This window comes from Magnolia sinica, chromosome 1 (genome assembly GCF_029962835.1).
Source record: "Magnolia sinica isolate HGM2019 chromosome 1, MsV1, whole genome shotgun sequence".
NCBI lineage: Eukaryota > Viridiplantae > Streptophyta > Magnoliopsida > Magnoliales > Magnoliaceae > Magnolia > Magnolia sinica.
This window is the reverse complement of record NC_080573.1, coordinates 128,825,512-128,846,408: the sequence shown is the minus strand read 5'-3', so window position 1 is coordinate 128,846,408 and position 20,897 is coordinate 128,825,512. Positions and strand designations below refer to the sequence as shown.

The 20,897-nt window shown below is 40.5% G+C and overlaps 1 protein-coding gene across 1 annotated transcript; it reads right to left on the bottom strand.

Annotated features, from left to right (window-relative positions):
• Positions 1-3,223: 3,223 nt before the first annotated feature.
• On the bottom strand, positions 3,224-11,167 carry LOC131258231 (receptor-like protein kinase HSL1). The gene is made up of 2 exons (XM_058259406.1): positions 8,443-11,167; positions 3,224-4,040 (listed from the first exon to the last, which is right to left on the bottom strand). The coding sequence occupies exons 1-2, from the start codon at positions 11,090-11,092 to the stop codon at positions 3,586-3,588; spliced, it is 3,105 nt and encodes a 1,034-aa protein (XP_058115389.1). The 5' UTR covers positions 11,093-11,167; the 3' UTR covers positions 3,224-3,585.
• Positions 11,168-20,897: the final 9,730 nt, after the last annotated feature.

The following is a 20,897-nucleotide window of genomic DNA, read 5'->3' as shown; positions in this document are numbered from 1 at the left end:
TAAAAAGTCCTAACTTAGGCAGTATCTACTTCTAACAAGCATCACAGTTAGCCTGAAAAGTTTCTACAGTCACTGTTATTTTCTATTTTCTGGCCCACACGAGCACTGGATCAGGCTGATATTTGGGCCCTACCTGTAAAATGACACGACAAAAAGGATGGGCGGCATGGATTATACACATACATCAATGTGGGCCCATATGGGTCGTTGTTTGCATGGGTCGTAGTTATCATGTTATATGGGTCGTTGTTGTCATGCTGCATGGATCGTAGTATCCACGTGTTCACTTTCTTTTCTACGAAACCATTGGTACCATAGTTATGGGGGTGATCCGATCCATCCACCTTGTTTGTCAGCTCGTCGTGGGCCCAAAAAGTCCTGACATGGGTAGTGTACACCTCTAACAAACATCATAGTGAGCCTGGAAAGTTTCAACAGTCACAATTATTTTCTATTATGTCGGCCACACGAGTACTGGATCGAGTTGATTTTGGGCCCTAGCCCTAAAATGACATGACAAGAAGGATGGACGGCATGGATTATACACATACATCAGTGTGGGCCCCACCAGTTGGGCCTTGCCCACGCCCAAAAAAGGGTTTCGTACACGTCATTAAATACAATGTAACTTCTTATTGACTGAAAAACCATACAGCTAAATCGAGGACAAAGGGTATTTTGGTCCAAGTAATTTTTGGAAGCTTGTCAGAAGGCCACCCTCGAAATATTTAAATGGTTGAATCTCTTTATGCAATTTGACCATACGTCGAGGTCAATACAATCAATTTTCCATATATTATTATTATTATTATTATTATAAAAATATTGAAAACACCACCAAGCAGCCTCGACTGATTCACATCGAGTTCGGATTGATTCACATCTAGAATTGAGTTTGTCAGTGACTAGGCTCGAATTGAAGGTGAGTTGACTCGGCAGAGTTTCAGGTCGAGTTATCGAGTTTTGGAATCTTGGGATGATTATATACGTGCTTTATCTAATACAGAATCTATTATGGAACTAATTAAAGCCGTGTATGCGTACACGCTCGAAAAAAAAAAAAAGAAGAGAAAAAGAAATGAACTTTGTGCACGTGAATGCACGTGTTTCTCAAGATATAAATGAAGCCTTAAAGAGAGTTACGGTCTGAGACTTTTCAAGGTGGATCATCCAACTCTGCCAAGGTTGTCAATTTATCAATGATCTAACGGTGGATATAGGTATCAATCATAACCTACGGGTTTACAGCCTACAACCGGGTGGCTATCAAGATAAATACAGCAGAATCCACATTCAACTGGATAAAGTCCCGGGATTGGTGGGTGGATGGGATGTTTTTGAGGACTTTCCATTGGACGCAACAGATCAATGTTATGGATTGATGGGCTTCACACGTCAAAATTGGAAACCCACATATACCATACAAAAAGGCGGTTGATTGGTTAGGTTTTGGCCATTAATCCTTCACCGATAGTCCAGAACATTGGTTGAATGATTATCACGGTAGTAACTGTTGAAAAATATTTCAAAACTTAAACATCGAAAAAAAAATAAAAAATCAAGCTGAAGTACGTATAAGATACGCTGTCTGCAAATTACTTGATGTACAGGACAAGCAATGTGGGACAAAGCATTTTCACCATCTTACTCTACTGGAGTATTAGTTCTTTATCTTTATCCTTTTTATTATTATTATTATTATTATTATTTTTTAACACACATTGACACCTCCACACACTCACGCCCTAGTGGGATTTCACCACCTATGGTTTGATCTGCTGTTGAAACTCCCAGTAGTCTACCACTAGAGCAAGAGTAAGGAATTGTTTCTCTCTTGCGATACAATCACAATGACCGAGATGTGCGTTGGTATCGGCCGTGACCACTTTGTGATACCGGAATGAAATGGGATAGATTGGTATTTGCATACCATGCTATAACAGTTGTGTTATAAGGGTAATGGTAAAAAAATAGTCACTTTAAAAAAAGAAAATTTTCAAAAAATCAAGAAAAGAAAAAGAAGATATTTATGCATTTTATTCGATGTTTTGTTCTAATATTTGATTGTGGTGTATGAGTGTTACATACACATAACTATGCTCATAAATTCACCAAACAACATGATAGAACACTTTTATCAAAGAATGAACTATCATACAACCATAAATATGTTCAAAATAATAAATAAATAAATATTTAAAATATTAACATTATATTAGGGGGTGTTTGGTGCAGGGAATTAGATGGGATTTAGTGTGATAGAATTGCATTTGGTCCCTGCTATTCCATCCAAGGTTTGGAGATGATGGGGAAAGGTTGGGATTAGGTGGGATGGAATTTCATTTAGTCCCGTGGAATTGCATCTGGTTCCATGCAGGATTTCTGTAGATTTTGAAATCCATTACACATGTGGGCTTCGCATTGATGCATGCGTTTATCCATGCTGTCCATCCATGTGTACCGTTTACACTTGACATTCTGGTTATATATGCGTACAAGTGAATGATATCTGTTGTGAATTTGGTTTGTTGATTATAATTCCATGGTCCACCAAACATATTTTGCTTAATCCAGTGTTTTGTTGTAGCAAAATTTTATACTAACATGGGGATTAAATGACTACATACCATAGTATTTCCGGACATGCAATCATTGTGCAATAACGAAGTTAATCCCATCTAATACAATTCAATCCCATTTAAATTTTTTGAATATTCTTTTTAGATATTTTTGAAAAAAAAAAAAGAAAAGAAAAGAAAAGAAAGAAAGAAATTCAACCGTTAATTACGCCCCCCTATATACAGTTACACTTCCGGCCATTTATGGCTAATGCCCATATCAATAACAGTGGTGGCCATTACCACCATAAAACGAAGCTTTCAGAAATCCAATGCTGCTGTATTCTTCTTCATGAATTCAGCCATAAATTGCGTGATTTTTTTTTCCTCGGTTAGCTTGTTAGTACACCCAGTGTCTGTCAGTTCACACTTCACTGTTAGCCACCTCCTCTAGGGAATGGATACCAACACCTCAGTGTTGACTAGCAGCTGTTAAAAGGAGTGCAAGAGAATTGAAAAAAAAAAAAGAACAAAAACCAACTCCGAGGAGAAGTGGAAATTAGGGAAAAGTATTTTTCATTTTTCTTTATGATTATTGGTAAATACAAAATTGGTAAATATACTCTGATATCACATCATAAACCGGATTAAGGAGATATCTTGCATGATTGTGAACCATCTTGCTAATCTCATTATTCCTTGGAAATCACGCCATCACATGCTTACACTTCTCTGTCCACTAGACTATATTCTCAGCACAATTGTCTGAGATCCCGCCCATTATTCAGTTGGTGCACTCCCACGATACCATCACCTGCCCCCCAAAAATCAGGTTGGTCCATTCATCATCACGTCAACACTGAATATGTACATTTTGGGCCCCCATTTTTCTAGCCGAGCGTTTCTACTCCTTCCGTTCATGGCCCAACTGACCAGCGAACTTGCCTGGCCCCCTGAATTTTTGGTCAGAGCATATTATCGGTGTCCCCTTCTTATGAATGGCCACGGTTCCACACACGCGTAGCCATCACACGTTGCACGCTACATCATCATCGCTGTCGTCCTCCAATGATCTCTTGTTACTGTTGTTGTTCCTTGACATGAGATCAGTAGCGTGCAAGAGGGGGGCCACGTCGAACTCGCTATTGACTTTCTTACTTCCAAAGGTTTGCAATGGGCTGTATCGAAGGAGGATCTGCAACACATCCTTCATCGAAGGCCTAGTAGAAGGTAAGGTACTGGTGCATATGAGTCCCAGCTTGAGGACAGTGCCCATTTCCTCCAAGTAAGCCGGTTCTCTGACCTCCTCATCGAGGGCATCTTCGATGGAGTTTCCATCTTGGAAATGACGCCACACCCACTCTGCAAGGCAGGTTTGGCCATTGCCATTGCTGGCTTCCCTGCCCGTAGCTAGCTCCAGCAGAACCACTCCAAAGCTGTAGACATCGCACTTCTCGTTTACTCTGGTCGTGTATGCGTGCTCTGTAATCAAATGAAATTCGAAAATCGTCAATGCTTGCAAGGATGGAAATGGATGCATATGCCATTGATCTAGACTGTCGAATCAGTGGGCTACCATTTCAAAGAATCATACACTGTTCGATCAGTGTTCTGGCCGCCGATTATCTGTCAATCGAACAGTTGGGTCCACTCCATTGGTTCCATTTTCAGGTTATAAACGATGATTGGAGGGATGGAAATGGATGCAGTGTAAGAACTCTATATAGTGGGCATTACTGATCAACGGTCTAAATTGTCCTATCAGTTGGACTATGGGATTGAGTTAACCAGTGGGCCCCATTTCAGGTGATGCGCTACACAGTTTATTTGCGCAGCTTTGTGTACTAGGGCTGGAATGCTATAGCTGTCTTACGCAGACAACAATTTGAGTTGAACTAGGATACTAAAATGTGGAGCGTGGGAGAGAGAGTTGTGATAGGTTTCAAACTCTCTCTCCACAAACTCTATATAAGAGAGCTGGGTCTCCGATCCTATACCACGACAGAATTCGAGTCCCATTTTTTGAGTTGCAGAAAGGGTGTGAAGGAAAAGAAGATCCTAAGCTCTATAGGAATTCTGGTATTCTGGTATTCTTATCCGGCTTCCATGGTGGTATCTCATCTAGGTACGCTATCTGAACTCCTGATTGCCATATCCTATGCACAGACAGATCCGTGAGCCTATTCCGCATATAAATTAAGTCCCACAGTTGGTATCAGAGACACTATGCAGAGGCATGGATGATCAGGTTCAGATTCATCCATTAGATATTCAAATTCATAATCATATTTTCGAATTCCCAAATCAGGCAAATTGGGATTTCGAATTTCGAAATAAAATTAGGGATTTCAGATTTGAATCCCCAAATTGAGAAAAACTAGGGTTTTCAGGTTTGAATCCCCGAATCAGAAAAATATCTTGGGGATTTCAGTTTCGAAAAGAGATTAGGGGATTTTTGATTTCGAAACCTAAATCCAGATTCATCCATTAGGGTTTCCGAATCCCAAATCCCAGATTGTGGGTTTTCAGATGCATAAACCCCTAATCCAGATCCAAGGATTAGGGATTTCTACCCCAATAATCAGTATTGTGGATGAATTTTATATCGTACCTCTGGCGATGCTGATATCTACATGTGTGGGGTTATTCTGTTGAGGCCAAAGTTTATAACCCGCATGAGAAGAAGCTTGATCCTAGAACTGTAAGTTGTTTCTTTATTAGATACCTAGAAAGATTAAAAGGCTATCGATTTTACTGTCCTTCCCACTCTATCAGGATTGTTGAGACTGAGAATGCCAGATTCATTGAGGACACTGAAAACAGTGGGAGCACGAACATAAGAAATTTTGTATTTGAGAAACAAAGGACTGTAACTCCTCTCATAGTTAATCCAGATCACGTGGACATTAATGATATAGTCGATTCTGCAGTCACTGTAGAGCACCATATGAAACCTGATATACAAACCACTGATGAGAAAAATCAATATCAGACCCAACAAACTGAACCATTGAGAAAATCTGAAAGAGAGAAGACCTGTAAATCGAGACGATTACATCGTATACCTACAGGAGCACGACTTTAACATGGGTGGAAAAGGATCTTGAATCCTTTACACAGGTCAAACAAAATATTGATCATTCTCGTTGGTTTGATGCCATGAAAGATGAGTTGAAATCCATACAGGACAATAAAGTATGAGATCTTATAGAGTTATCTACTGAAATAAGGCCGATTGGTTCTAAATAGATATTTAAAACCAAAAGGGACTCTAGGGATAATGTCGAAAGGTATAAAACCCGACTTGTTGCCAAGGGTTTTAACCAACGTAAGGGCATTGATTTTAAGGAGACTTTTTCACCAGTATCCAAAAAAGACTCATTCAGGATCATAATGGTTCTTGTAGCTCATATGAATTTAGAGTTACATCAGATGGATGTAAAGATTGCATTTCTCAATGGAGATCTGAATGTGAATGTGTACATGTTGTAGCCCGAAGGTTTTATAGCTACTGGCTTAGAACATTTGGTTTGCAGACTTAAGAAGTCCATCTATGGGTTGAAACAGGCATCGCGACAGTGGTATCTAAAGTTTCATGAAGTAATTTCCTCATACGTCTTTATAGAAAACACTGTTGATGAATGTATCTACATTAAAACTAGTGGGAGTAAGCTCATAATGATGATTTTGTATGTTGATGACATTCTATTAGCTAGCAGTGATATCAGGATGTTGAGCGACACCAAGAAGTTCTTATCTCAAAGATTTGAAATGAAAGATCTTGGTGAAGCTTCTTACGTCATTGGCATTGAGATTCGCTGTGACAGAACACTTGGACTGCTTAGCCTATCACAGAGGGCCTATATTACTAGGGTACTCGAAAGGTATGACATGCAAAATTGTGCTTCAGGAAAGTCGCCCATTGTGAAGGGCGGCAAATTTGGTTTCTTTCAGTGTCCAAAGAATGATTTAGAAAAGAATCGAATGAAAGAATTTCTGTACGCATCAGTAGTAAGAAGCATCATGTATACTCAAGTCTGTACACGACCGGACATTGCCTTTATCACTGGAATGTTGGGAAGATATCTATCTAATCTAGGAATGCAACATTGGATAGCTGCAAAGAAAGTGCTACGGTATCTTCAGAGAACGAAAGACTTCTGACTCACATACAGAAAATTTGATCAATTGGAGTCGATTGGATATTAAGATGTAGACTTCACAGGCCGCGCTAATACTAAGAAGTCTACTTCAGGATACATCTCCATGATGGTGGAAGGAGCTGTGTCGTGGAAAAGCGTGAAACAATTTAACACAGCCTCATTCACTATGGAAGCTGAATTTATTGCCTGCCATGAGGCATCTAATCAAGCACTATGGTTACAGAGTTTCTTCTCAAGTTTGCGGGTACTGGAGCATATCCCGAAGCCATTGAGAATATTTTACGATAATTCGGCTGCTATTTCCTTCTCTAGTAACAACAAGCATTCGTCAAGGTCAAGGCATATCGACATTAAATATCTTATTGTAAATGAAAAAGTTCAGAATCATCAAGTGTCTGTGGAATTCATCGGCATTAAGTAGATGATTGCAGATCCGCTCACTAAAGAGCTCCCTATCACGTCATTTCAGGAGCATGTAACATCCATGGGAGTCATTGATCCCATAGATGTTTTTAGTTAGTAGGAGTTGAACGTACTTTGATTTTTCATAGACACTTAGAAATCTCGTTTTATATAGTTTGTTTGGATGATTTTGATATAAAGCTTTATTTCTACTTCTCTCTCTCTCTCTCTCTCTCTCTCTCTCTCTCTCTCTATATATATATATATATATATATATATATATATGTAAATTTTGAGTAAGTAGAACTCCAGTCTTGTCTCGTTGGAGACAGGTAAAAGCTTCAGGACCTCTTAAGGATAAACACATATTATCACACTAAAGTGTGTAATCCTTATACCTCATTGCCTATTTCCTTATCTATGTTGTTAAGATTGAAAGTATTTGTGATTGCGCTTAAACTCACTTCGCCTAAATTAAATGTTGTGATGACTACCGTATTTCGACACTGACTATCTTGATGGACCAGATTGAATAGCATTACTCATACTGTCCAACTGTTTTTTTGGTTAACCATTTGGATGTTTTCTTTTAAAAAAAAAAAAAATCAAAACTTACTTTTCAACATTATTCTATATGATAATCATTGGTGTTGCTCAATGAAGCCCAAGTGGGAGAATGTAAGAACTCTATATATTGGGCCTTACTGATCAACGATCTGGATTGTCCTATCAGTTGGACTATGAGATTAAGTTAACCAGTGGGCCCCACTTCAGGTGATGCGCTGTGCAGTCTATCTGCATACTAGGGTTAGAATGTTATAGCTGTCTTACGCAGATAGCAATTTGAGTTGAACTAGGATGCTACAATGTGGAAAGTGGAAGAGAGTTGTGATGGGTTTCAAACTCTCTCTCTACATACTCTATATAAGAGTGCTGCGTCCCCGATCCTACACCACGGTAGAATTTGAGTCCCATCTTTTGAGTTGCAGAAAGGGTGTATAGGAAAGGAAGATCCTAAGCTTTAAAAGAATTCTGGTATTCTTATCCGTCTTCTATAGCGGTGTCTCATCTAGATACACTATCTGAACCCCTGATCGCCATATCCCATGCACAAACAGTTTCGTGGGCCTATTCTGCATATGGATTAAGTCCCACATGCAATCCATTGATCTAGGAGGTAGAATCAGTGGGCAACCATTTCCATATGTCACACTACCGTTCGATCAGTGTTCTAACTAAGAATACATCGATCAAACAGTTGGTTCCACTCCACTGACTACACAAAGTCAGATGATCATAGATAGAAGAATTAGTCTCACCTGGAGCAATGTACCCGAAAGAGCCAGCGACGGCTGAAACCGACTCCGGCTCACCGTGCTTGACCAGCATCCTAGCCAGCCCGAAATCAGCAATCCTGGCTTTGAAATCAGAATCGAGCAAGATGTTGCTGGACTTGACGTCGCGGTGGATGATGGGCGGGGAAGAAGAATGGTGCATGTAGCATAGCCCCTGAGCAGCTCCGACCGCAATGCGGAGCCTTGTGGGCCAATCAAGCCCCCCATCAGCGACTTGGTTCGAGCCCGTTGCCCACCTCTCGTTTCTCTTCCCATGGAGCCAACGGTCTAAACTACCGTTCTCCATGTACTCGTAGACCAGCAGCTTCGAATCCTCGCTCGAGATGCAGCAGAGCAATTTGACGATGTTGGAATGCCGAACTCTTCCCAAAATCTCAATCTCGGATTGGAATTCCTTCTCTAATTTCGCGTCTAGGCTTCTAGTGTTCCAAATCTTCTTAACGGCAACGACTTCTCCCGAGCGGTTTCCGAGTGCAATTCGGTAAACTTTCCCCGATCCGCCGCTTCCTATCAGATTGTTCTCTGTCAGACCGTGTAGGACGTTTACCTCGGTGAAATCTAACCGCTGGAATGAGGTCAGCTTCCACATGGCAAGATCTCGGTCGTGCTTTCTCTTCTGGTAGTCTCGTATCACGAAGAGCGAGAACAGGCCAGCGGCCAGGCTGACTAACCCAGCGATGACTAGGATCACGGCGAGGAATCGGGACGATATTTTGCCGGAATCTCTGGATTCGAGGACGCACGATCTGAGGATTAGCGAGGGGTTAGCTGCGCACAGGCCAGGATTGTTTAAGAAGCTGGTATCGTACGCTGCGCTGTCCAGCTGGCCGGGGACCTTCCCGGTTAGCCGGTTGGAGGAAAGGTTGAGATCGCTGAGCCGCAGCTGGCCCAGTTCCGGCGGAATTTCGCCGGAAAGTGAGTTTCTCGACAGGTCGAGGCTGTTGAGGACAGGCATCAATCCGATTGCTGACGGGATTTTTCCGGTGAGTTGGTTTCTGCTGAGATTCAGAACGATGAGAGACTTCCAAGAGACAATCCGAGACGGAATCTCGCCGGAGATCATGTTTCCGTCGAGTAGAAGCGTCTGGAGCTCAGTCAGCTCCGTCAAGCTCGAGGGAATCGAACCAGAAAATCGGTTGTTGCTCGCCTTGAAAACCGTCAGATTCACCGAGTCGGAGATCCTGGACGGAATTCCTCCCGAGAACTGGTTGTTGCTTATCTCGATTCGGGACACACTTTTCCCCAATTTCTCTGGAAGATTACCGGAAAATAAGTTATCGGTGATCCTCAATGACTCTAGATTCTCCGAAGACCACAGCCCCGCTGGAATCCCGCCGGAAAATCTGTTCTTGTGGAGCTGCACACTCATCAAGCTACTGCAATTCCCGAGCCATTCCGGCACATTTCCGGTCAGATTGTTCTCAAAAACGATCAGCCCGTACAGAAGTCCCGCCCGGCACAGATTTTCGGGCAATCCGCCAGAAAACCTATTAGTCGAGACCTCGAAATTCTCCAGGTTCGAATATAATCCCAAATCTGGCGGCAGAACTCCCGTGAAACTATTGTTATAGATGCGGATGTCGGACAGCGACTGAATCCGTCCGATGCTCACTGGGATTTCTCCAGATAATTGATTGAAATACAAGAACAGGATCTGCAGCTTCTGCAATTTTCCAAAATCTTCCGGTATTGTTCCCGTTAGCTGATTTATGGAGACATCGAACTCCGTGAGGTTCAAAGCTTCGACCGGTCTTGGAATTTCTCCCGAGAATTTGTTAGCAAACAGATACACGTACTTCAATTTCTTCAGCTTTAACAGATCCCTCGGGATTTCTCCGGTCAGATCATTCTCGGCAAGATCAAGATGCTCGAGATCCGTCAGATTCAGCAGCGAACTCGGTAAATCTCCAACGAGATTTGATCGCCTGATCCACAGGAATTTCAGCTTCTTCAACTTCCCGAACTCCGTCGGAATCCTCATCGGAGGAGCGGCAGAGAGATACGCGAGGTAAAGATATTCGAGATTTGGGAGATCGCCTATTTCGGGAGGGAGAGAGCCGTTGAAGAGATTCTGGTGGAGCTCGAGATCGATGAGGGAAGACAACCGGCCGATCGACGGCGGGATCTGACCCGAGAAGTTGTTGCCGTAGAGAAAGAGGGAGTCGAGGGACGCAGAGAGGCGGTCGATGTCGGAGGGGAGAATTCCGACGAAGTAGTTCTGGGAGAGATCTAGGAATCGGAGATTGATGCAGTTGTAGAGAGAAGTGGGAAAAGGGCCGGGTATGAAATTCCATGTGAGGTTGAGAAAGGTGAGGTTTTGGAGGGAGCAGATGGCTGGAGGTATTTCAACAGTGAGATTTTTCTCCCCCAGAGATAGCCCCGTGACAGAGCCGTTGGTGCAAATGACTTCTTTCCAGCTGCAGTGATGGACGGTGGATGAATTTGTCCAGTGGATGAGAGAAGGAGGGTCTTTCCAGTCTCGTTTGATTTGGAGGAGGATTTGGAGTTGTTGATCTTGTGTTTGGGTTTGGCATTTCGCTTGGAAGGGTAGAGCGAGGAGGAGGAGGAAGATGAGGGGTAAGCCGGGGAGAAGGATGGAGGGTGTTTTTGTCATTTTGTTAAGCAAGGGAGTTCTTGCTTTTCGGTATCTTTCTTTGACTTCGCAGAACTGCCTATTGTTGCGAACGCGTCGCTGGTTTATATAGGGCCGGATTTGGGCACTGTCGGACGCGGATTAGATACTGACAGTTTGTGTAGCGAGTTGGCTACTGAAGTGACGTCACCAAGTTCTGTGGGCCCATTATGATATATACGTTGTATTCACACGGTACATCCATTTTGAAATATCAATTTAGGGCATGATTCAAAAACGAGGTAAATAAAAAGATTTAGTGGATCCCACCGCAGAAAACAGCGGGGAGTGATTCCTACCATTGAAACTATTCTAAGGCTCACCATAATGTTTATTTGAAACCCAAGCTGTTCAAAAGTTGAAAAATACGTAAAATAAAGGAAAACACAAACATTAGGTTGACCAAAAACTTTTATGACTTTTAGAAGTTTTTAATGATGGCAGTCACTGTCCCCACTTTCTTCCATGCTGCGTCCAATGGAGCTTTGGATTTAACTCTTTCTTCGTATATTGCCTTAGAATTAACTCTCCACATGGATGCAAGGTGTGGATACAAAACATGCATCACGGTGGCCCCACTAGACTTGGTGGCATCACTTCAATTTCGAGTCTCGCTACCCAACCTGTCAGTAGCTAATCCGCACCAATTGATGACAGGCCGTAGGCCCAAGGGGGCGCGGATGGAATACTGACAATGCCAGTAGCCAAATCGCTGCTGAATTGACGTCACCAAGCCGTGGACCCACCATAATGCGTGTGTTATATTCATACCGTCCAACCATTTTTCAGGATAGTTTTAGGCATTACAGAGAGAATGGGATAGATCTAAAGTTCAAGCTGACCCCACCATAGAAAATAGTGGGGACAGTGACATCCACCGTTCAAAACTTCTCAGGGGTTACGGTAGTTTCCAATCAAGCTGATATTTTTGTTTTCAATTCATCCATCTCTATGCTAACTTATGAATAAGTTGGATCTCAAAAATACATCATGGTGGGCCCTGTAAATGTTTCAACGGTGGGTGTGACTGCTCCCACAGTTTTCTGTGGTGGGTCCGCTTGAAATTTAGATCTATTTTATTCTTTTTGTAATGCCATAAAATGATTTCTAAAAATGGTTGGACGGTATGGATACAACACATGCATCATGGAGAGGTCCACATAACTTAAGCTTGGTGATGTCACTTTAGTAGCCATCTAGCTACTGACCTTGTCACTATCCAATGGTTGGTGGTGGGTTCTCTATGCACCCCACCATGATGTATATGTTTCATTCACTCCGCCTATATATTTTTCCAGATCATTTTATGGTACGAGACAAAAAATAAGGTATATTCCAAAACCAAACGGACCATGTTACAAAAAACAGTGTTGAATGAGCTTCCACCATGAAAAACCTTTTGGAGGCTAAAAAAGTTTTGGATCAAGCTGATCTTTGTTTTTTCCCTTCATCTGGGTCTGTATTATCTAATCAACAGATTGGATGTCAAATAAACAGTACAGTAAGCCTTAGGAGGATTTTAATGGTGGATATCCAATTACTGTTGTTTTCCTGTGTTGTGGCCCACCTGAGGTTTATATCCCTCTCATTTCTGGAATCAAGCCCTAAAATGAACTGTAAATTTGGATGAACAGAATGGATGAAACACATACATCATGATAGAGCCCACAGAGCACCAACCATCAGCCCCTGGGTTGGTGGCGGGGGTGTAGCGAATCCACTTCCCTGAGGGATGGTCCCGATACTCGACTCAATAACTTTTTTATGCTTTGCGTGGGGCCGTCTCTGATAGTGCTAGTGCCCCTATCAGTTTTTGTTTCGGAATAAAAGTTTTTTCTTTGAAAAAAAAAAATAATAATAAATAAAGTAAAAGGTGAAACAGGCCGGGCCAGAGCCTAGCAAGGGATGGGCCGGATCTCAATTCAGGTCCTTACAACGTTGTCTGGACTTGGACATGTTTAGTTGTCTGGACTTGGACATGTTTAGTGCTTGGCCCACCCATTTGCTACATTATTATTCACACACCAATTCTAGGAGAAAAAGCATTTTTACTTGCAAAGATAGTCATGCAACTATTCAATTAGATCTGTAGCTTGGGTTTCCATCGACATGATTTTGGGTTGGGATGGATCAGGTTTTTGACTTTATCTGGTTGGGTTTGGGTTTAAAAACATTAACCTGATTTGAACTCCGTCAGGATATGAGTTGATCAAATTCAGATTTGAGTTATGTTGAGTTAAGGAATAATCACATATATTTGAGCCAGGTTGGGCCGGCTAAACCTTGATCCATAGCTCAAGTGGTAGACTGAGTGAAAGATACCTCGTCGCAACACTGAGGTCCTGGTATCAATTCCCTAGTAGGGGTGGCTAACAGTGAAGTGTGAACTGACCATGGGTGTACTAACAAGCTAACAGGAGAAGAATAAAAAGGTTGGGCCGGTTAGGCTGGGTTGGGAATGGAGGACTCTGGGATTGGTTTGGGTTGGGCACCTTGGGTTGGAATTGGAGTAGGGTGGGGTGCATGGTTCTAGTCTTGAGGTCATGTTGACTCGGATCCCAAGTTGCACCCTTGTATCCAAAGTGTATTTTAAAAAGGTCTCTAGTTTAGCTGGTTGGACTTATAAATTATGGTCTACCAAGTTTATGTGGCATCCAACCGGATTAACTCATAAAAGATTATCCAATTGATATATTGTATTTTGTTATTAATTAGTTGTTAGAAATTATTTGCTATGATGTGACCTACATGATCATTCTACCCAATTTTAGAGCCTTTTTGAAATAGTCAATTGAGAAATGACATGTGACATTGCACCGGAAATAAATAGAATGCAAAAAATCTTTAAAGATATTTGGAGTGCTTTCCACTACAGATGCTAAGCGTATATAATTCAATCTGCTCAAGGGACAAAAAGCAATCGAGAGGAAAAACAATAAGAAGAATCTATAAGACCAGCGTGACAACGATTTAGCTACGACAACGGTTGAAGTAAAAAAAAGAAATGTATACATAATATTTGAGTAGTAAAAAAGTTTATAAATATAATGTAAAATTTATAGAGCAAGTCATCTTATACCAATAAAACAAACCAATTATATTATCTTTTGATTATCTTGCAATTTATCTTTCTTTATAATAACATAGCTCTTTCTTAAAAGTAATCATGATTGATTAGCTGTAATCTTAATCTACTCTCATACTATACTATACTTTTATCTCAACACGGACAGTTCTTCATTCAAAAAAGCTTTTTTCAGTTGTGCCTCAACCGACCATGAGTGTTTCCTATTCCTTTGATAATAGGTAAATATTATAAAAGTCCTTCCGTACTTAAGCCAAAGTGAATTTCAATTTTGGAGGAAGAACCCAACCTCTAAATATTGCCTAATCATTCTAAAAAACAATTTGCAAGTTGCTAAATAGGCAGTTAACCTATCCAAATCTTGATCATATATGATCACATCGTATCTATCTATATTGGTGCTTGAGGTTAAGTTGTTCGGTTGGAATAGAGCCGCATAGCTGGTTCTAGCATGCCCGCCTGGTTCTAGCATGCCCGCATGCACCACAAGTGACAGAAACATCTAAACTAAACTAAGTGTTAAACAATAATACGGGGATGATTTTTTGCATTAAAAATCGTCAAGGTGGGGTCAACCCATCTCAAGGTTTGGATGCCAGGTAAACTTAACAGTTTGTAAGTTATCTTCTGGGGATGAACTATAAATTGCTGCACTGGTTGGACTCCATACCTATAGTTAAAAGGGGACAATGCTTTGGTGGATCTTTGATTGTGGGGCCCATCATGATGTATTTTCCTTATATCCATGCCATTCATCCATTTCCCCATATCATTTTAAAGCATGAGCCAAAAAATGAAGCATATGCAAATCTCAGGTGGACTACACCACAAGAAACAGTGGTGACTGAATATCCACAATTAAAAACTTCTCAGGGGCAACCGAGAAAGTTTATTTTCCATCCAATCTGTTGACAAGGTCACAGATACCTGGATGAAGGGACCACACAAGCAACAGCTTAAAACAAGACTTTCCTAGGCCACGATAAGTTTATAGTGGTCAATCGCCACTGTTTCCTGAGGTGTGGTCCTAAGATTTGAATCTGCTACACTTTTAAGCTTGTGCGTTAAAATGATCTGGAAAAACGGATGGACAGTATGGATACAATACAAATACATCAGGGTGGGTCCTACAGTCAGGGATCCACAAAAAGAACCCGCCCTGGTACCTACCAACCACCGTGGGTACTCTCACAAAACAACAGCACTTGGGTAAAACTTTCATGAGATCAAACCCATCTATCATGTAGACTTCCTCAAGTCAACTATTAAACCTATAAATTATGATAATCCAAAACTCACATAGACCACATCATAGCAAACAGTTGGAATAGAATACCCATCATTAGGCTTTTAAAAAAAAAAAGAAAAAAGGGTTTGTTCATATGTCATCCAGTCCATTCATCTGATGTGCTGCATCAAGGTAAAAGATTCTCCCAAAAATCACAATATTCCAAAACACAGATGGGCCATACCAGGTGAATTTAGAAGTTTTAGGTTGCTTTTCTTTGAGCAAACCCTGACTGTTAAGTCAGACTAGGAGTTTTGTATAGCGTGCTAGTCAGTATTTCTTTGGTTTAAGTAAACAAGTCGCCAACGACTTACCAATAACTGCACGTGATGCTCTTCAAAGGCGTTTGTTTTCTTCTCACTGGGATTCTTTGTATTTAGCTTTATTTTGATATTCCGTTTTTTCTCCCATCTAGAATCATTTTTCTACCCTTTCATTGAATTTTTGGTGGCATTCTTCACCTTTTATCAAATAAATAAATAAATAACCTTAATCTTGTTTTGTTGAATTTTAACCTCTGGCTACTTTCTGAGAGGACTTAAGTGCCACGTTCTGTGTACGTATATCGCCCACGGAATTATCAGAGGGTCGAATTTCTTACATGTGGAATAAAGAGCAGAATTTATTCACGAATGACTTTGATATCATACATGCGTGCCATAATTTAGGTGGAATTACAAGCGTACTTAAATAATTTGAATGATTTAAAGGAATAACTTCACGACAAATAACATAGAAAATTTTAAAATGAAAACAATAATTAAATTTATTAAGAGATAGCACAAAAGCTATAAATGAAACAAAGAGGAATGGATGGAAAAATCTAATATTTTGAGAGAGCTGAAGCATGAATATGTTTTGTAATTAATTTGATTTTTTTTTTTTTCCTTTGTAAAACTTCTGTTTTCCAAAATAAAAATGGCCGTTGTTAAACTTAGATGCAACGGCTAAGTTGAATTAAAAACTAAATAAATAATTTTCATAGGTCTAATAGTTTTTTTTTTCCTCATTTGCTCTATAAATTTAAGTGCAAAGGTTCTAATTAAGAGCCTTCTAATATTTCTCTATTTGACATGGGACAATAAAACTTTATAAAAAGAGAAAATTTAGATGATTTTTCAAGAATATAAAAGGTTTATATGGCAATTCTCACTTTATAAGATAGAAATAAATAAAAGCTTTCAATTATATTATTTAATCCTCAAAGAATCTTGGTTTTTAACTTTTGGACATGAACCACGTCATTGTGACATTTGCATAGTTAAGCGGTTGAAATGCTCGATTTCGACTTCTTTATTTATTTTATCATTGCATTTTCCATCTGAGGTGAGACCGTTGGATAAATGAGTTTGTATCATAGAAAAAGGGACTGGATTCGGCAGTGAGTCCATTACCAAGCTGGTACCAATCGGTGTTAGAAAAGCTATGTGGGCCCCACCATTATTTATGTATTTTATCCACGCCGTCCATTCATATTGTGAGACCATTTTTGGCTATGATCCCAAAAATGAATCATATCCAAAGCTCAAGTGGGCCACACCACAGGAGCAGTGGAGATGGTGACTCCCACTGTTGAAACCTTTGTAAGGCCCACTGCAATGTTTATTTGCCATCAAACCTGTTCATAAAGTCATATAAATCTGAAGGAAGGGAAAACATAAAAATAAGCTTGATTCAAAACTTCCATGGCCCACAAGAAGTTATAAACGGTAAGCATTCAATCCCCACTATTTCCTGTTCTGTGGTCCACTTGACCTTTTGATCTGACTCATTTTTGAGAAGGTGCCCTAAAATGAGCTGGAAAAATGAATTGCCGGCGTGGATAAAGAACATACATCACAGTGGGGTCCACAGAGCTTCAACTATTACTGAGCTGAGTTATGAGGCGTCACCGCGGAATCCGAGTCCATTAAAAAGGACCCAAATCTAAGGAAACGGATTGGCTACTCCCCCTGCCAGCAGCCCGGTGACTGATGGTTGGTGCTCTGTGGGACCCACCATGATGTATGTGTTTCATCCATTCCGTTTATACATTTTTACCGATCATTTTAACCCTTGATAAAAAAAAAAAAGAGAGGGATATAAACCTCAGGTGGATCACACGACAGGAAAACAATAGTGATTGGATATCCACCATTAAAATCCTCCTAAGGCCCACTGTACTGCTTATTTGACATTCAATCTGTTGATTAGATCATAAAGATCCAGATGAAGGTAAAACAAACATCAGCTTGATCCATAACTTTTATAGCGCCCAAAAATAACACTGAAATTGGAATATACCTCATTTTTTGTCTTATACCGTAAAATGATCTAGATAAATATACGAACAGCATGGATGAAACACATACATCATGGTGGGCCGCAGAGAGCATCGACCACCAGCCATTGGCTGGTGGCAGGGGGAGTAGCCAATCCGTTTCCCAAATGAAACGGCTAAAGTCAGGACGCGTATTATTGAAGAGTCCGGATCCTCTGTTATCAAGTCAATCAAGTCAACAGAGAAATCCTGATACCCAAATTCTCATTGGTCCACGACACCACTCACTAAAAAAATAAAAATAATAAAAACAGCTTCGGACGCCAAACCATTAGGGTAACAGGAATTCTCTGTTGACCTGATGATAACAGAGGATCCCGACTCATTATTGAAATACGTCCCTATTTGAGCAAAGCTCAATGATTAAAGGCGTGATGGATACCGAATAATGGCAGTCGTGCACGTGGGGCAGTGAATGGACCATCTCACGCTGAATGTCTTTTACCATTCGTCAAATGCTGGCAACTTACCTACCATAAGGTAACAGCTAGTCGATCCACCAACCAAAAAGAGTAGCCATTGTAGATGAAGAATGCCTGGAAATCGTGTTCACACGATCACGACCATCTGATTTCGGCTGTGTAATTTGGATCCAGCGTTTCTTTTCAAATATCCATTTGATGGCCACCTATCTGACGTTTAGGATCACCGAACATGCACCATGTACTAGGAGGCCCACAATATGGACGGTGTGGATTGTCGCTCTGGCCTCATATTCACCATTTAATGAGAGGTGGCAGGGGCGAAGAGAGATTAAGTTGGCCAATGGATTATGAAAGTAGAGGTAAATAACCGTAACAAAGTAAAGCATTTCTTGGAGTGTTCCAAACGGTTTAAATGATGGGTCTGATATCCTTAAATGAAATGTATGTATTATCTGAGCTTTTAATCAGGTATGATACAGTGTTTAGATCTTATATATGACAAATAAGGCCATTTAACATATCCAATGGAGCTTAGAATATTAAAAAATAAAAATGAATGGCTAGAAAGGTTAACCATCAATTTACTTTGTAGATTGTGGTCCACATAAGGATGGAAATTATCTATTGTTCAGGGAAAAATATCTAAGAATAGTTTTAAACCTTTTGGAAAGCTTGGATCTTATGTAAGTCATTCATATCTGCAGTGTTACCGCGTTTCTCTTTATACGGATCTATACTCGCGTTGAGCTAGAGAACACTCAAAGGGGATTCCAGTCAACGCAGCAGGGGTAATTTGGTAGTTATAAAGGTAGACCGGGCATTTTCTTAAGAGGGCCGGTCTTACTTGACCTTATGTTTGGTAAAGGGCTCTGCTCCATTTATTATTATTTTACACGCACTCGACACTAATTATTATTTGACACGCACCCGACACACCCACCCACCCACGCCGTAGTGGGATTTCACCACCTATAGGTTTCGAACCGGAGACCTCGTGTTGAGGGTCCTCACAGTCTACCACTGAGGCAAGGACTGGATTCAGATAGATAACATAAATTGAAATGGTGTCCACATGAATCAGGGCATGACTTTTGGGCTATACCCCTGGATTTTTACATGGAATATAATGGTTGGAATATATTTTATATAATTATTATGGTGGGTATTATAAAAATCAGTGGTGGACACATCTCTCAATTGTTTCCTTCCATGTATCTTAACAAAATAACAAGTTAACCTAGTTATTTTGTGTCTAGACCTAATTTATGATTAAATATCTAATGGCCTAATTGAGTCTTAAATAAACATTCCGTCAAAATAAAGACATCCCCATGCAATCCCCTTTTTCTTTTATATTAAATATATCTCTCTGTAAAACTAAAGAGGAGGGCATGGCGCACCATGGTGTGTATGCGAATTAGACCACTAGATGTGTAATTTCAATTTAAGTCCAAAGTAAAAAAGATTAGGCTAATTTGTGATTTAAGTGGGCCACAAAAAATGAATTGAGAGAGACATCCACCATTAATTTTTATAAGGCCCACTATGATTATTATTTGAAATCCACTCTAATATTAGATTTCAGACTAGAACTCTAAGCATGGGGCCTAAAAATTGGGCCCATCTGTGATTTAGGTGGGCCATATCATACAAAACAGTTTGGAGGGCGATTGTTGCCATATATGTTGTTTTCAATTATAGGGTCCACCTAAATCATGAATGGGGATGACTTATAATGAGCTATTGGCCTAACATAAGGTGGCACACCCACTAATTTAAGTGGATTTTGCATAAACATTATGGTGGAGTCTGTCCAAGTGGTTGACCCATTTGCTCGCATGTCCACCAATCGGCCATCAAAGAAATGTAACTGAAGTAGTGAAATGATGCTTATGTTGATTAATTAATTAGCTTTTTGAACACCTTTTTAAAAGAGGTACCGGAATATAAATTTTATAATAACAATAAGGTAGCTTTTTGAAAAATTCACTTTTGCTCATATTCAATCTTGTGGTCCACCGTATGTTACACGCACTTGGCCGGTTTTCACGTGTGCTACTTGAAGGAGTGGGTGATGAGGGATGCAGTAAACAACTAAAAGAAAGAAAAAAAAAATTGTGAGTCTTAACAACCCTTCCATTGGTGGTCAACCAAAAGGAGGAGCCATGATTCACGGCTAGATCTTCCAATCTTGTAGCTTTTTAGATGCAAGGGGCCATCCATGCTTGCCCAAGCTATCGAGAGAATGCTAACATGGATGTTGGTGTGTAAAAGTTATGTACTCATGTTATGTGTCGAGCATGTCTTATGATCGGTGCTGTTAATCCTGGGGGCATATGTATAGATGGGTTGTAGGTGAAAAATCTCAGTCATTGGACAGCTCTGAGTACTCAATTGTTGTAAGTTTTGCGAGTCAGTGTTGTATCCTAATTTTTTCAGAGCCAATCAAAAGGGAACATGTGTTGTTGCATAGAGCTAGACAACATGCGTGAGATCCGTGGAGATATTCAGAGCTTTATGGAAATATAGCTGGTACGGTCGAGTGGAAAGAGGGGCATGACGAAGAATTCAGAAGCAGGGCACAGCCAAGAAGACGGAAGCAAGATGTGCAGCCTAGATGCCAGAGTCGAGAGTCCAAATGCGTTCGAGAGAAGAGGATCAATCAAGGA

Bases quoted from the DNA above. Each gene is read 5' to 3' on its own strand.
- LOC131258231 (XM_058259406.1), bottom strand. From the start codon at position 11,092: ATGACAAAAACACCCTCCATCCTTCTCCCCGGCTTACCCCTCATCTTC. The intron at 4,041-8,442 runs GTGAGACTAATT...ATTTGATTACAG, and splicing joins TTTCGGGTACATTGCTCCAG to AGCACGCATACACGACCAGA.